The 16,274-nt window shown below is 34.5% G+C and overlaps 2 protein-coding genes and 1 pseudogene across 2 annotated transcripts; all 3 read right to left on the reverse strand.

Moving 5' to 3' along the window:
* Nucleotides 1–312: 312 nt before the first annotated feature.
* Nucleotides 313–911, reverse strand: LOC139425069 (uncharacterized; annotated as a pseudogene).
* Nucleotides 912–5,352: 4,441 nt separating this feature from the next.
* LOC139425083 (putative nuclease HARBI1) lies at nt 5,353–11,873 on the reverse strand. The gene is made up of 5 exons (XM_071178137.1): nt 11,735–11,873; nt 7,586–7,748; nt 6,676–6,829; nt 6,389–6,524; nt 5,353–5,552 (listed from the first exon to the last, which is right to left on the reverse strand). Exons 1-5 carry the CDS (start codon nt 11,871–11,873, stop codon nt 5,353–5,355), a joined length of 792 nt encoding a protein of 263 aa, XP_071034238.1.
* Nucleotides 11,874–12,002: 129 nt separating this feature from the next.
* Nucleotides 12,003–15,408, reverse strand: LOC139425100 (uncharacterized). The gene is made up of 3 exons (XM_071178156.1): nt 15,172–15,408; nt 13,487–13,622; nt 12,003–12,568 (listed from the first exon to the last, which is right to left on the reverse strand). Exons 1-3 carry the CDS (start codon nt 15,406–15,408, stop codon nt 12,003–12,005), a joined length of 939 nt encoding a protein of 312 aa, XP_071034257.1.
* Between the last annotated feature and the right edge of the window lie 866 nt (nt 15,409–16,274).

The following is a 16,274-nucleotide window of genomic DNA, read 5'->3' on the forward strand; positions in this document are numbered from 1 at the left end:
GTTTGAATTGAACAAATTTTTACTATTTATGATATGGCCCTTACATACAAATTAAGCAAAGATTGATATCAATATACAAGTATATACATAAAAAATTAAATTAAGTGGTCAAATGAGTAAATAATACAATAGGATATTAACAAAGTAACAATCGCAATTTAAAAGCATTTGAAATAATTTAAAATATACAAAATATTTATCTATACAAATTTAAAATTTTTACAATACATACATATATTGACACCTTTTTTTTAAAAAATATACAATCAAAAAAATTTTTAACGTTAGCAAAATATAACAAAATAAATATTACTAATATGTGTACTCCTCATCACAAGAGTCTTTCTCCTGAATCAGAGTCTTCATCAGTATTTATGATAATATCATCAACGATCTCATCCATCATACCATCTCCTACCCAGTACTTGTTCTCTAAGTTTTGAACATGTTCACAATGGGCTTGCCATTCTTCTGCAGTTACGCAGTTAAGGCCCTCACAGAGGAGAGATTTTAAATTATTCAGGCTCATGTCTCCTGTAACATTCCTTTCTCTTATAAACCTTTTAACGGTGGACCAAACAAATTCAATAGCATTTAAATCGCAATGGTAAGGGGTAAGGCGAATAACAAAATGGACTTGTTCTTCTATCAATTTGTCGATGGAATAAGAAACTTTTTTTTGGCCGATTACTTTCTAATAAAGCATATAACTCTACCTTTCTCTTATCACTAGAGCAATTAATTCCATTGTGATTCAGCCAGTCTATCATTACAGACATTGTTGCATGCTTTGTTGGTGTGGGGTTCTCAATTTTCGTGTGATATGGAGCATTGTCCATCACTACTACAGGAGGTTGCTAGTTCCGTAGCAATTTCTCATGCAACCATTTGCTAAAATTTTCAAAATTCATCTGGCCATGATAGTCTCCAGACTGACTCGATGCTTTATATGCCAACAAAGCTCCCGGAATCCGGTTGAAGATCCAGCGTGCACAACGATTAGTCTATTTTTGTAACTGTAGTTCGAAAAATCCCCAATGTTGTAGTTTTTATCTTGCCTGCATTTATAGAAAATCAAATTGCTGTCAATTCAAGTTTCATATAAATAAACAAGTTGACGCTGCATCCTCTTATGTTCTCGAATTTCTCTCATAAATTTGTTGCTCCAAAAAATAATGTTCGGTCTTTCGATTAGTAGTTTTCTTAGGGGAGTTCAAAGTTTCCATCGAAAGTTTAATGAATGCAAAACTTTCCTCAGTGAATCGTTTTCCCATCCGAAATTAATTCTTTCACGAATAACAGGACTTTTTTCCCCTTATGTAAAACTCTTGGATGATTTGTCGTATAGCACACTTGTCGAAATCATCTATATCAGCAAATCCACCAAATTTCTTTTTCTGTGAGTGTGCAACACATCTTCTCCTAAGCAGGAGACTTCTGTTTTTATTTTTTAAAGGCTGATTCTCTAGTAGCCGAACATGCTCTTTGAATAAAACAAACAATAACCTTTGACGCTAAAGTTATTTAAATTAAAATTTGGAAAACTAATTTAATTTAAAGAATATTTAATCAAAATCTGATTCTAAAGAGATTACAACTTTTCCTTTAGAACAGCTGTCACAGGAAGGTTCAGAACAAAGTTGTCCTCGGCCTCGACAGGAACGTTTATTTGAAGAACTTAATTTTCCCAAGTTAAAAGTAGCATGCCTTGGGTCATTAACTTAAATCCCACCCACCACCTTCCAACCAAGAAAGCTTCCTCATTAGCGGGGTGCCACCCCAAGCACCAAATACATTCAAAAAGATTTAATCCAGATTTGCACTTATAGAAATTAACATGATGAAAAATAGTTGTTTATACAATAGAAACTATTTGCTGATGCCATATAATTATCACAATCTATTGTAATTGAATTTTAAGTTAAAGTTTACATAATTTGAGAAAAGAAATAAAATTTTTAACTCTCACTTTCATTACAAAATATGAAGTATATTCATGCTGCCACCTATCGGCAAAAAAGGAAAATAAAAGCATTACTGTGAATATACTTCAACAGTATATAATGGTGTGATACTGTGAAACTAATATGGTGAAATTTAAAAAAAAAAAAAAAAATATTCTTCATTGAATAAATACTAAAATTTAGGATATTCTGTTAGATGGATATTAAATATGAATTTTATTCAAATTTTACAACATTTTGATTATAAATGGTATTGGCCTTACCTTTTTATTTCCAAAACAAGTAGGAAATTCCTTCATTAGTAAAGAAAATGCTGCTATTTATTCACTCTCGGTGCTTTGATTTTCGTGTATGATTACAGCAATGGATAGTGCTCCAACTTTCGTTGCTGTCAAAAGTATCGTTAAGGTAGTACCAATACTTTCACACAACTGGCAGTAGAATCAACAAAAATTGTTTCAGAAGCTCAATTCAAATTACGTACTCTTCATAATTGCTGTCACCATTAGCACAGCCCATTCTCCATTAAAAGCATGAACCACAGTTGCCCCTAGAACAATCTAATGAAACTAATTCAAAAAATTTGCTTTTTGGTTTCTTCATGTGTAAGAAAAAAAGTCTCCACAAAATTTAAATTTCAATAAAAACAATTTCATTAAAAAATAGGATTGTAATAATAAGAATAAATTAATAAAAAATTACCTTTCTCTTCATATTCTTTAGATATTTCATTAATTTTCTCAATTGGAAAAGACACTGGACCTAAATTGATGTCAGTTTAGTTGATTGAGCTTATTTTTGTGTCTTTACCATTAATTGTGCTTCTTCCAAATAGAACAAATCTATTTCTACAAATTTTTTTTGTCTAAATTCTGATTTAATAGCATTAATTACTTTAATTGTACTAGCTTTTATTTTTTTTCTTTTCAATTTGAATTTATCTAGTTCCTTAGTTTCAATTGGTTCATTCATATTGAATATTTTCTCTTTTCAAATGACAATAGTAATAAATTCAAACAATCGCGCCGGGTTCGGCTACAAGTCTTGCACAAAATTTAAATAAATGTTCGTATTCACAAGCAAGAAACTAAATGATCTTCTTACCCTTTCTCAGAGGTGGAGATCAGCGATTGAATGTCTCTTTTGATATTGCTATCCTTGTCTCAAACAACTCAATTTAATAATATTCAGAATGATATATATACTTTTATCATTTACTTATGAACCGATTAAACTGTAACAAGAAACGACTATGTACAACGTAAAACAATCAAATACAGCACACGCAAAAACTTTACTTCATTCTACATCTTATCGACAGAATTGCTTTTGCACATCTGCCCCTTAAAACTATTCCATATTCAACACTTAGGCTAGGTCTACGCTTTACATCTACTGCTCGCCATCTCTATATATTTTAATTAAAAATAATTCCAACAGCATCTAAGCAACAGTTGACTGCTGCTTTTCCAACAAGATTCTAGATTGTATGTGTAAGCAAGTTAAAAAAAAAATTCATTTACCTCTTTACATTCTTCCTTGGTCTTTAGGCGAAAATTAATTCCTTACACAAAGAAGCAAGGACTTTGCTAACTCAGTGTATAACTCTACATATTGTAGACTGGCTTACTTGAAAACAATCTCCGAGAAGAAGCTGAAAACTTTCGGTAGCATAGTACCGGAGTGTAATAAGCGATTGTTCTAGAGGCAATAAGGCGTTATTTAACGTCGATAACTGTTCTAATTCTTTGCCTATAATAGATAATAAAGAGGAAACACTTTCCTTGTTCAGACGAAATCTTTTTTTAAAACTCCCCCCGTCCAACTCATCAAATGGGCAGAGTCGAACATTTCTTTGCTTTTGATTCAAGCTTTTCTAAGAATTCTAATTTTTGAATTTAAGAATAATCTTCCATTATAAAAAAAAAATACTTAAAATATAAAAACAAAATAAAACAGAAAAACAAATAACGCCGGCGAAGAAAACGATCTAAACAAACACTCGTTTATTGCGCATGCGCGATTACACTGACCCGGAATATCTTCAGGTTAAAGTTTCTTAACTCGCAGTTACGTATACGGTGGAAGGGGATTTTTACCTCTAACCTGGAGTTGCTCTCACAAAACCTGTTCTGAACTCTGACCGAGGGTTAAGGTCAATGGTGAGTACGGGCATAAGAAATCGAAATCATTTTTTTTTTAAAAAAAAAGTTGTGCAAATAAACGCTTTGAAATAAACGCTACATTTATAGCAAAATAAGAATAATGCTTTCAACAGATATTTTAGATTGAAAATATCATGAGAGCAATCGCAACACACAGTTGAGTGTATGATAGGAAAATCCCTTCTGTTGAGCTGGTTGAAGCCTCACCCAGGAGATTCGTTGGGTTACCGGACCAATTCTTAAAACGTTTTGAAGGCTGTATAAGTTAATCATAGCATCAGTTTTCTTCTGGTTGAATATGCTGTAATGATTTCCTGCTGGAACTACTATGGAGTCTGGCTGTTGCTGGCAGAAAAGCTCCTTTTAATAGATTGCAACAAGAGCAAAACATATTTTGATAAACTTAATTTATAAAGATTCTTATCTTTTATTTCTGAATAAACCACATAAAAGAGAAAATAATATAAAGAAGTTGATCAAGAATAAATCAGTTACATTACAGTACAACAACTTAAATCGCAACAAATGTATTACATTATATCTGGCGACAAAAAAGGTGGCTAAAAACAAATGCAAAACTGGTATTCCATCGTAGATGGGAAAAATAAACATCAAAGTTAAGATGTCAGATAATTAAGATTTTTGCTTGATTTTCTGGCATATAGTGTACAAAAGTACTTGTTTTCTTTTGTAATTTGTTGTCGGTTCCTGAAACCTTTTAAAAACTTTATTGCTCAGTCTGAAATATCGCATGAACTAAATACCTCTAAAGTTTCGAACTGATCCTTTAAGTACTTGTTGAGAAATTTTAAAAAATGTATACTATGTACAGTAGAGTGCCGGTTATCCAAACTGCTTGGAGCCGAACGTGGCTCAGATAATTGGAAAGTGTTTAAAAACTAGTTTAAATGATTATTTATGCACTAACTTCCCTTCACACTTTTTCCAGGCTTAGGACTGGCAGTACTATATAAAATAGCTCTGGCGTGTTTAAAAGTTTTTTTTTTTCTTTTTTTTTTTTAAATTTTTTGTGAGAAATTTTAAAAAAGCAATTAAACAACAAACATATGCATAACTTTTTCTCTCACATTAGCTTCCCGTTGCCCTGGATTGAAGGGAACTCTCGTGTCAAAAGGCACATCGGCTGCGCAGATACTTATATTTTCAAAGATTACATTCTCTTTTATGCACATACTGTGCAACACAGCACAGGCATTTATGATTTATGCTGCAGTTTCCGGCGAGTAGTTTAGCACTCTGTGCTTTAAAAGGCACCGAAATCTACTCTTCAGTGTTCCATTGCACCGTTCAACGGTACCACTGCCAGAAACGTGCCTCCTATTGTATTCTTCCTCAGAGGAAGACAAGTTGTCCCCACTGATGGGAGTTAGCAGCCATGGGTCAAGAGGATATCCAGAATCTCCTATTCGAATAAACAATAGACAACAATTAGGCTATGAATATTATTATACTATAGTTACATTCAGAAATGAGATTAGTAAAAACCATTTCTTTTATATTAATACAAAAAACTGGTACTTTTTTTCTGAAATACATCTCTTAGATAAAACTATCACAAAATTTAAAAAAAATTTTTTATTGAATTAATTTACAAATTGAATAAAAAACTAAGCATAATTTTAAATCCACTCTTTTCAATATGTTTACATTCTGTATTAGACTTTTTTGGCTAATATTTTTTGAATAAAAGTTGCTAAGTATAGTTTATTTTTTAATGAATTTATTAACAAAAATTTTTACTGACATTTTTATTGAGCTGGTGTTATGATAGTTGTTCTGAACCTGTACGTTGGATAATGGATTAGTGTCTATTCTTATCGGAACAATTTTATAAAAACTTCTTAATGAAAAACAATAAATGGAGTAAAGTTTTTTCGAATAGAAAACTGTTAATTGATCTTAAAATGAAATAATATATATACATATGGTTAATAAACATACCCTCCAACTTATGAGGATTTTGAAAATAATTCTTTCTAGTGGTAGCGAACCAAAGTAGAAATTTTTAAAGCAAATGGATCTCTCATAAAACTTTTATCAGAACTTAAGAATCTAGCCATATGGCCTGCACTTTTATAAGTAATAGTGGACAAGTTACGCTAAAATTAATTTTTTTTTAAATATTAAGACATTAATTTTGCTACCGTCAGAAAAGAAGATTTCTGAAACTACGGAAATTACGTAGCAGTTGGAGGGTATGAATAAATATAAATTAAAATAATTTATAAGAGCTATTACCCAAGAGCCACGTGTCGTTCAGTTTGGCTTGTTGAAGCAATCTTCGTAAATCACTCGATTTCCAAATGTACGAGTCATGACTGCTGCCAGGGAATCTTGCAGAAATATTCAAAATGTTTTGCTGCATATCAACAACCTATAAATATTAAAGTTGTATTACATTAATGGTTATTATATTTGATGAGAACATGTACACATTACAAATTGACTGTAAATGAACTTAAATAACAGATACAAGCTAAAGATAGACTTGAACAAGAAATAATTTTAAAAAAAAAATGTCTTACAAGTTGAACATTAAGGGAATGGAAATTTTTCTGATTCACATAGTTCTGTTCCCTGTGAGTGTCGTCATCTTTCGGAGCAATTATTGCAATGTGGGTGCAGTCGATTGCGCCTGTCACACCACAAAATCCTGAATAGTCGTAAAACTCTTGTTCACTGAAAGAAAAAAAAGTTTTTAATGCATACTAAGATAAAAAAAAACTTATTGCTTAAATTTTTATAAGCTAAATAAATAGAATAAGATAAATAAAATTCTACAAAAATGTACCAAAACAATAGTGTACCTAAAGGGGAATGACAGGTTTGTTATACCGAGTCTTGTGATTTTTAATGGACAGCATGTATGGCATAATATGATTAACTCTTAATATCTATTTACTTCATAAAGTTTGAAAACATTTTGGCTGACTTCATATCTTGAGTGCAAGTTGGTGTATTGGCTTAGTAATTTTTTTTTTTTTTTTTTTTTTTTTTTTTTTTTTTTTTTTTTTTTTTTTTTNTCTTATTTATCTATGCTAACACACAACTATAAATTATGTTAAGTAAATATTTTGCAGGAAAAAAATGTTTTTCTCAATGTTAAGATACAGAAAGTGGCACAATTTGCTACGATAGGTTAAAAAATTTAAAATTAACCATTTAAAAAAGAGACTTATTTTTAAAACACTTATAAGAAATGGAAATATCTTTCAATAAATCAAACGGAATAGAATAATCTTGATAAAATGTATCTATATATTCTGTATGTTTAACAAAAGCAAGATTTTAAACTGAAACAATGTTACATAAAATTGTCCTAAGAAGGTTTCTTGTTTCATTACAAAAAGTTTGTTCGGTTTAAAGCAAGTATAATCTTACACTAAAAATATTTTATAAGCATAAAAAAAGTTCTTAATTGAGTGTAACAATTACCTTTTCTGAAGAGGAAATCTAATATAATCATTCATCACACTGTTGAGGGCAGATGAAACACTAAGAATACAATTGCTCACACTTTGCTGAGACATGCAAACAGTGAAGTCTTGGCCCACGAACGATATGAGCCTGACGCATAGAAGTTGAGAGCTGTGATTATCTAAAAAAAATTAAGTTTGAGTTAAAACAGCATTTCTTTACACTTATAAATATTTTCCTAATAAATTGGTTATTACGAACTAAAGGAAGAGTATTATTACAAAAAATATAATATATTATATATACTTAAACTCTTACTGAAGTTAAGTGTTCATTACTCATAAGTTACGATAAGTAATTTAAGTTACTCATGTTGGTATCTTAGTATTACTTTGTCCAATGTATGAACAAAGTTACTTTCATTTGGGTGGTACAATATATAAACATATTTATATTTTCTTTGTTAACTAATATTTTCATGCAGAGAATAAAAACAATCTCATTGTTAGTGAGGAGAGAAATATTTTTAAAATAAGAAAAATTAACGAAATAAAAATAAATGCAACAAGTAAATTTTTCCAAGTTTCAAAATGTAACTGATGACATAATATAATCAAGAAAATAATACTGAAATGTGTAATGAATTTTAATTGTAAACTTCAATGTTAAGTACATTTACACTATCTTCAGATATTTTCGAATTGTATTGAATGAAGTTTCATACGAAAAAATGCAGTGCCGATCAAAAATCAACCCATAAAATGTATAAATAAAATACTTGGAATCTATCTCACATGAAGTAATATAATAAGCAGTTGATTATATCAGTAAGTAAATTCGGTTCATGAAATATGTTTATAAACGCGATACAGAGAAATAAAACGTTTATCGCTCATATGAAGAGCGGGAAATCTCTCAGGTCTTATTTCTCGCTTTGGAATTCGATTAATTTCCTCTTGAACTAGACCAATTAGATTATTGAGCGCCATGTTTAAAATGATCAACAAATCCCTTGATTCCCTCTTGGAACGACAATTCTAGGTGCCGGAGACTGGTTGGAATAAAACCGATTCCAATTCTTGCCAAGAATCTCTTTCCAAGGTGTTCGTGGTGGAGAAAAATAATTCCGATGGAATTTCATTCCATGGAGATCATGGTAGGCCACCTGCTGAGGAATGAGTTTGATGCGGATGGAAATAGTCTGTTCTTTGTCACGTAAGAGGAGAATTAATGAAATGTTTTATTTCTTTTCGGTATGACTAAATGGTCCGTCATGAAGGATTGTAAAGGATTTATAACTGAGTCCCTACGAACGAATACGTGAGAACAAGTTTTAAGTTCAGGATGTATAAAAATTCGATAATTATCATGGTGTGATGTCATTCGAGGTTGCACGTCTGGAATAGACCTCGTAATTTACTGGCAAATTCCTGTGCAGAATCATCATTCGGAGTTGGAATGAAGAATTCGCCTGGTAGGTGTAAAGTTTCACCATAGACTAGTTAGCTGGGGTTGCATCCGTGCTCTCTTTAACTGTGGAACGCGAACTGTGGAGAACATCTGTCCAGTCTGTTTTCGCATGGCACTTCAAAGAGGAGCCATTGCTTGTCGTTCGGGAACGTTCAATTCCAAGCGATTCCTGCTGGCTGTGGAACAATGAGGATTCAAAGTTTGTTCCTCTATCACTCGTGATCTAAGTTGGTATGCCTAAGCGGACAATCCAGCCTGTGAAAAATCCCGATGCGATAGTGGTTGATGACATGTTTATTACAGGCCATACATGTTTATTACTTATGGCCAATGTGAGAACAGAACGGTTATGGGATGAGCACGAAAAGGGTGGTAAAAAGACGCTTCGGCGTTTAAATTGTGAAATTTGAGAGAATTTTTTCATTTATTCTGGCTACCCATAACATGGTACTAAATTAAAAATGCTTATTTTGAATTGAAAGCCCTGGACTGCCCTACAAATAAGCTTAATAAGGCTTCTCTGGTCAATTGCTTCTCGTTATTCTATGAAAACATTGGCCGTTTGGAATAATATTTGTCTACAGATCTTCTGTAGTCGATGACTCGTATATCGAATGCGACACAGATTCCTTTGCAATGCCTGCTCCTGACGGCATTGAATGAAAATGAACAAAAAATTTCGGAGGATGTACGTAGAACTGTTTGAAAGCATTAAGTCTACATATTTTGCTTCACTCTCGTAATGTAAGCTTACGGCATTGATCCTACTTCGAAAGAAGGAGTCGCTCGAACTCAAGCGGTCTTGAATCGGATCCTTTGTACAAACCATACCTGATGAAGTAATAGTCGCATAACTGTAGAGCAATATAACAGTTGTTAGTTAAAATTAAATTTCAGTTCAATAAAAAATCGATTTCAAATTACATTTACTACAGAGGATCTGTGCCCGGTTATGCTTATCATTTCTGAGTGAAAAATGTTACAGCATCTTCTAAGAATATCTACATCAAAATAAGTTAAAAGGAAGAAAAAAAGACCCACATATTTCGGTAATAAGTAAATATTTTTTTAAAAATAAGATTATAATTTATTTATCATAATTACCTGCAGTACCATCATTGTATTCATTTTACCACTTTAAAAAATCATTCCGACCTTAGATAGACATAGAATAAGATGGGGAAAAAAGGTTCTGGTAAGGATCCAACATAGGTTTGATTTCCTGCGGTATGGTATTGTTACAATTTTAGTACATTTGAAATAAAAAGGAATGGATCATTAAAATTTGAAAAAGGGGTGAATAATATTCATCGAAGGAATTACATGAAAAGAAAAATGTGAAATTTAACTTACATCATATAATGGAAATAAAGAAACGTTAGATTTAGTCGTATAGATTTAGACTTATAAAATATTTGTTCAAATAAGTTACCTAGTCCTTCGTCCCAGAACGATCTCCAGATTATTCTGATCAGTGCTGTGAGAGTGAGTCATTAAGGGCACACAGTTCAAGATGTAAGATCTTTCACTTAATTTTCGTACACCTCATTGATAAAACTGGTTCATTGATGTTGCTGGCCCTGGAACATGGTGTTTAATCATTATATGGGGAACTTTGGGTGAAATCTCACATTTTAGACGAAGACCTATTCCTTTTGAAAAAGATGAATTTTTGTTTGTTGCTCTTAGAAAATCAATATATCAGAATCGTGCTGCTTGGACAACATAGCTGTTGAAATATCGCAAAATCATTAGCGACACGTGCCAACATTAAAGTCTCATCAGGTGATCTTTAAATTAATAGAATGTGATTGTACTTTGAAACTAATTGAAGAGATTTTAACGTAAGAAGTTTTCCATAATTACTTCTTCTAAAAAGTGATAATCGCTGTTATATATGAGTAGGAAGGCAAGCGCCTTGAAGTTATTAAAACCAGAGCGACGCTTCTCCCTCACGGTGGTTTCCTCAACTGACGGCAAGAAGGCACGCGGAAAGGGGCAAAGCGCTTCTCGGTTACAGTTAAGGTGAAATAATCGATATAAAAAATTTATATATCAATTAAAATAGTAGAAGGCTATTGTGGTTAAACGAACAAAAACTGAAGAAAAAAAATGATTGCGACGCAAGTGTGATGTTGTAGCATCATCACATGCGGTATTAAAAAGATGGGGAAAATATCCCATCTTTAATTGTACCAAACCAAAGCAAGACGGCAATTCAGAGCCATAGATAAGAAATTGAATGAATCAATTATGTTGATTCGAAATTTTAAATGCTTAATACACATTACTTTTGACCCATTGGGTATAACTTCGAATGTAAGTCCTTGATCTAAAAGCCAGGACATGATAAATTAACCATCAAATCTATAATCCAAATTCATTCTTTAGTAAACAAGTCTAAAAACATTTAAAAATTAATATAAATGAAGTCCAGAAATTTCGGTCCACCCGTAAATTTCGATGTCAGGTAACTTATATGCCGTAGATGGAGACTTATCCGGTGTAGGCGAATCGGGGCCGTAGTTTCGGCTTTTGTAGTCGCCGATATTAGCTTTCCGGCTTTCACTTTTATGGCAGAAAATTTGTCGTAATGCTCCTCGGAAGCTTCAAATTCATTGTTGTACTCCTGCTCCGAGCATTTTGCGGCTTGCATATTTCGTAGGTGTAAGTTTTGAGTCTCACTTAACTACTTACATTTTTCAATTAAAGTATCCACACTTACTTCTATTTCGATGATAGCCGGTGTCTTGGATCGTATTAATCCTTCTAATTTATTTAATACTTTCATAAAACTTGTCCGTGAAGTCGCTCGTAATTGTTTTGACGCATCCATGGTTACGTAATTGTGGTTTCTTCTTACTGCGTAGTTGATTTTTTACGATCCTCTTTGCATCAATTCGACGTGGGTGGAAGCGTTACGTAATTTTTTCGGCATGCGCGTGTTTTACATATTTAATTTCTCTTATTTCTCCACACCATCTCTTTCCCAGTACTTGTTCTCTAAGTTTTGAACATGTTCACAATGGGCTTGCCATCCTTCTGCAGTTACGCAGTTAAGGCCCTCACAGAAGAGAGATTTTAAATTATTCAGGCTCATGTCTCCTGTAACATTTCTTTCTCTTATAAATCTTTTAAGGGTGGACCAAACAAATTCAATAGCATTTAAATCCCAATGGTAAGGGGAGAAAACGAGTAACAAAATGGCCCTTGTTCTCAATTTGTCGATGGAATATGAAACTTTTTTTGGCCGATTACTTTCTAATAAAGCATATAACTCTGCCTTTCTCATATCACTAGAGCAATTAATTCCATTGTGATTCAGCCAGTCTATCATTACAGATTTTGTTGCATACTTTGGTGTGGGGTTCTCAATTTTCGTGTGATATGGAGCATTGTCCATCACTACCACACTTTGAGGTTGCAGGTTTGGCAGTAATTTCTCCTGCAACCACTTTCGAAATTCATCTGGCCGTGATAGTAGACTGACTCGATGCCTTATATGCCAACAAAGTTCACGGAATGAATCCACTTGACGATCCAGCGTGAACAACGATTAGTCTATTTTTCGAACAGACGTTCGATGTAACACCAATGTTATTTTCGTCTTGCCAGCATTTCTGGAAAGTTAAATTACTGTCAACCCATGTTTCATCCAAATAAACAAGTTGACGCTGTATCCTCCGATGCTCATGAATTTCTCTCAGAAGTTTGTTGCGCCAAAATACAATGTTTGGCCTTTCGATAAGCAGTTTTCTTTGGGGAGTGCACCGCTTCCATCGAAAGTTTAAGGAATGTAAAACTTTCCTCAATGAATCTTTCTCAAATTTGTCTATGGAATAAGAAACTTTTTTTGGCCGATTACTTTCTAATAAAGCTTATAACTCTGCCTTTCTCATATTACTAGAGCAATTAATTCCATTGTGATTCAGCCAGTCTATCATTACAGATTTTGTTGGTGTAGGGTTCTCAATTTTCGTGTGATATGGAGCCTTGTCCATCACTTCCGCACTTTGAGGTTGCAGGTTTGGTAGCAATTTCTCAAGCAACCGCTTGCGAAAATTTCCAAAATTCATCTGACCATGATAGTTTCCAGACTGACTCGATGCTTTATATGCCAACAAAGCTCCCGGGATGATTCCGGTTTAAAATTCAGCGTGCAAAACGATTAGTTTATTTTTAGGACTGACGAAACCAATGTTGTTTTTTTCATCTTGCCAACATTTCTGGAAAGTCAAATTGCTGTCAATCCTAGTTCCATCTAAATAAACAAGTTGACGCTGCATCCTCCGATGTTCTCGGATTGATTGAATTTGTTGCTCCAAAACATAATGTTGGGTCTGCCGATTAGTAGTTCTCTTTGGGGAGTGTACCGCTTCCATCGAAAGTTTAATAAATGCAAAACTTTCCTCAGTGAATCTTTTTCCCATTCGAAATTATTTCTTTCACGAGGAACAGGAATTAAATTCCGAAGTGATAGTCCTTTCTTTTCCCTTATGTAAAAATCTTGGATGATTTGCCGTACAGCACACTTGTCGAAATCATCCATATCAGCAATTCCACCAAATTTCTTTTTCCTGACACTCTATTAGCGAGACATGCTCTTTGAATAAAATAAACAATAACCTTTTGTGCTTAAGTCATTTCAATTAAAATTTGGAAAACTAATTTAATTTGAAGAATATTTAATCTGATTCTAAAGGGATTTCAACTCTTCCTTTAGAACAGCTGTAACAGGTGCACAATTTGAACTAGGTTGTCCTCTGCCTCGACAGAAACATTTTTTTGAAGAATATGATAATTTTTTACATGAACGGCAATTTTTTTTCAACTGTGTATCAAATATTTACGGTTTGGTGTACCACTGTACTTTTAAATCATCACCACTCACTATCCAGCCATGTCCGTGTGGACTAGGAGCACACATAGTTTTTTTTCTAAACAGTTTTTGTACACGCAAGCTTGGCAGTCAGCCCGTTTAAGGTGACAAGAGAATGCATCAGAATTATGAGGTAGTGTGAGGTTAAATCTTACTTCAAAAATAGCATGCCTTGCATCATTCACTGTATCACACTTTTCTCTGCCGTATAACGCACCAACAGATTTTTCTAAAGTTGGGTATAAATTTAAAGGTAATTCCCAATGGGCATCTTGCATCAATGAAATTCTTAGAACTTTGCTTTAATTTTAATGCTCGGATTTTCCCCCTTCTGTTTAAAAGCACTAATTGAGTCACATCCTGTAAAACAGTGAAATCCAATCAAGCTTTCACAAATATCCTCTCCAAGTTTTAGGCAAACATATGAAACATCAATAATTTTTGGACATGTGCTTAAACTAGGTAAAATGAAGACATATCCTGCCACACTACTATCAGTGTTGTGTTTGTGAACGGTCTTTCTTTAGGGTCAAGATTTATAGTTATACTAGCCCCAAAAATTAATATTCCGAAACATAATGCTAATAACACTTTCATTCCCTAAATTTCGTTTAAAGTTAAAACTCATTTAAAAATGCATCATTAAAAACAAATTTAAACTATATAGTTACAATAGTCTTCAAACAGTAAACATACTTACTACTGTTCATGTCACCCAATTGTATACTTCTTTCAAGCTCAAGGAAACAATTTTCATGTTTTTCAGACAACATCGGGCAAATGAGTAAGACTATTATCAGATGGTATTTTTTTATTTGAAAGAAAAAAATAACCAGGTGATATTTATTGTATGTAATAAATTTACTAGCAAGGCAATTTTTTTGTAAATTCAAGACCTAAAATACATGAAATTTTAAATTATTAACATTATAAAATGTAGAAAAGAAATTTCTTCATAAATTAAAATCGGAAAGCTGATTTTAGGAAACTAGAAAAATTTTGACAGTTTGGTAGAACAAATATATGCACCAAATTTTGCAACTTGATTTATCAACTTGATCAGCCAAGGACGAAACTGTGAACGGTGACGCCTTCTGTCAGTTCTTACTCGAGCGTCAGGGCTTCAACCAATGGCTGGTACTTCGACGCTTTCTCCACGTATGCGTTCGTCAGGGCATCTGGGTCATTCGTCTCTTACCGGATTGTGACGTCAATAGTGATCGCCTTCCTGCTACCAAGTAGGATTAGGTCTGACCGTTTGGAAGCCGGATCGGGTATTTCTTCCGGACTCGCCAGCCGTATTCTTGAATGACACGGAAGAGTGTATTCGCCACTCTATTGTGCCTGCGAATACGCATACGGTGGAGGGCGAGACTTGCTGCAAGAAGGGGATGCAGGGTCCCATAAGGGAATCTGCATAGTCGGCACGATTCCGCCCTGTTATCTTCCGCGGGGCGGCTTCTGTTGGATATACATCTGCTCGCAACATCATTGCTCTCAGCCTCGTGTTGACTTTCCTTGGGACCTCGAAGCTAGCCTTCGAGTGTTCCTTAAGTTCATGATCCCTTTGCCCTGAGCTGGGAGCTGTGCCCAACGGTCGAAATCCTTCCGCCTCCAATTGCCGACACTGGCTCCCTCAAGGACCACGTCCCGTAAGGAGGCACTGACGACGCCTGGCACCGCGGGGGGGTCCGACGCTAAGACCTTTGCTCGAGTGCGGGCGTTGGCACGCGCACAGATCATCCGTAAGGAGGGGATGGTCAACCCGCCATCTTGCCGAGCAGCATAAAGTAACCCGTTGCACGTCGAGCTAGGGAGCTTCAGCCATCCTTTGACCGCTCTGCGGATCATCCGGTCGAGCACTTTCAGCTGTGTTGAGCTGACCTGGTGGGCTTGAAGAGTATGAAGCAAGCGCGTAGGTGGGCAGAAGCTCCAGTCTTTAGTCGGGCTTCTGACCACTCCGCAGTCTGCTTATGCGCTCGATCCACCCCCTCAAGGTCTCGGCCGTATTTTATTCGCACCTGAACGGAAGAGGGGTAAACGTTACCCCGAGGTACTTAAAAGATCCTTCAGGTCCGACTTGCGGGATATCCACCTCTCCCAGCAACAGCTTGGCGGTAGTGTCAACCACGAAGTCATCCCTGCACTTGCGCAGCAGCATGGAGATGCACTTACCGGCATTGAGTTTCATCCCGAATTCCCTACAGAACTCATCTACGATGCTTAGGGTCTCCAGTTCACCCAAGCTCCGACCTAGTAGGAGGAGATCGTCTGCGTAGGACAGGACAGGAGTCCGGAATTCCGGCGCTATATTGCGAAGAATTTTTCGATTGGGTTACTACGGAGTGAGAGGGTGGG

This window comes from Parasteatoda tepidariorum, chromosome 1 (assembly GCF_043381705.1).
Source record: "Parasteatoda tepidariorum isolate YZ-2023 chromosome 1, CAS_Ptep_4.0, whole genome shotgun sequence".
Taxonomy (NCBI): Eukaryota; Metazoa; Arthropoda; class Arachnida; order Araneae; family Theridiidae; genus Parasteatoda; species Parasteatoda tepidariorum.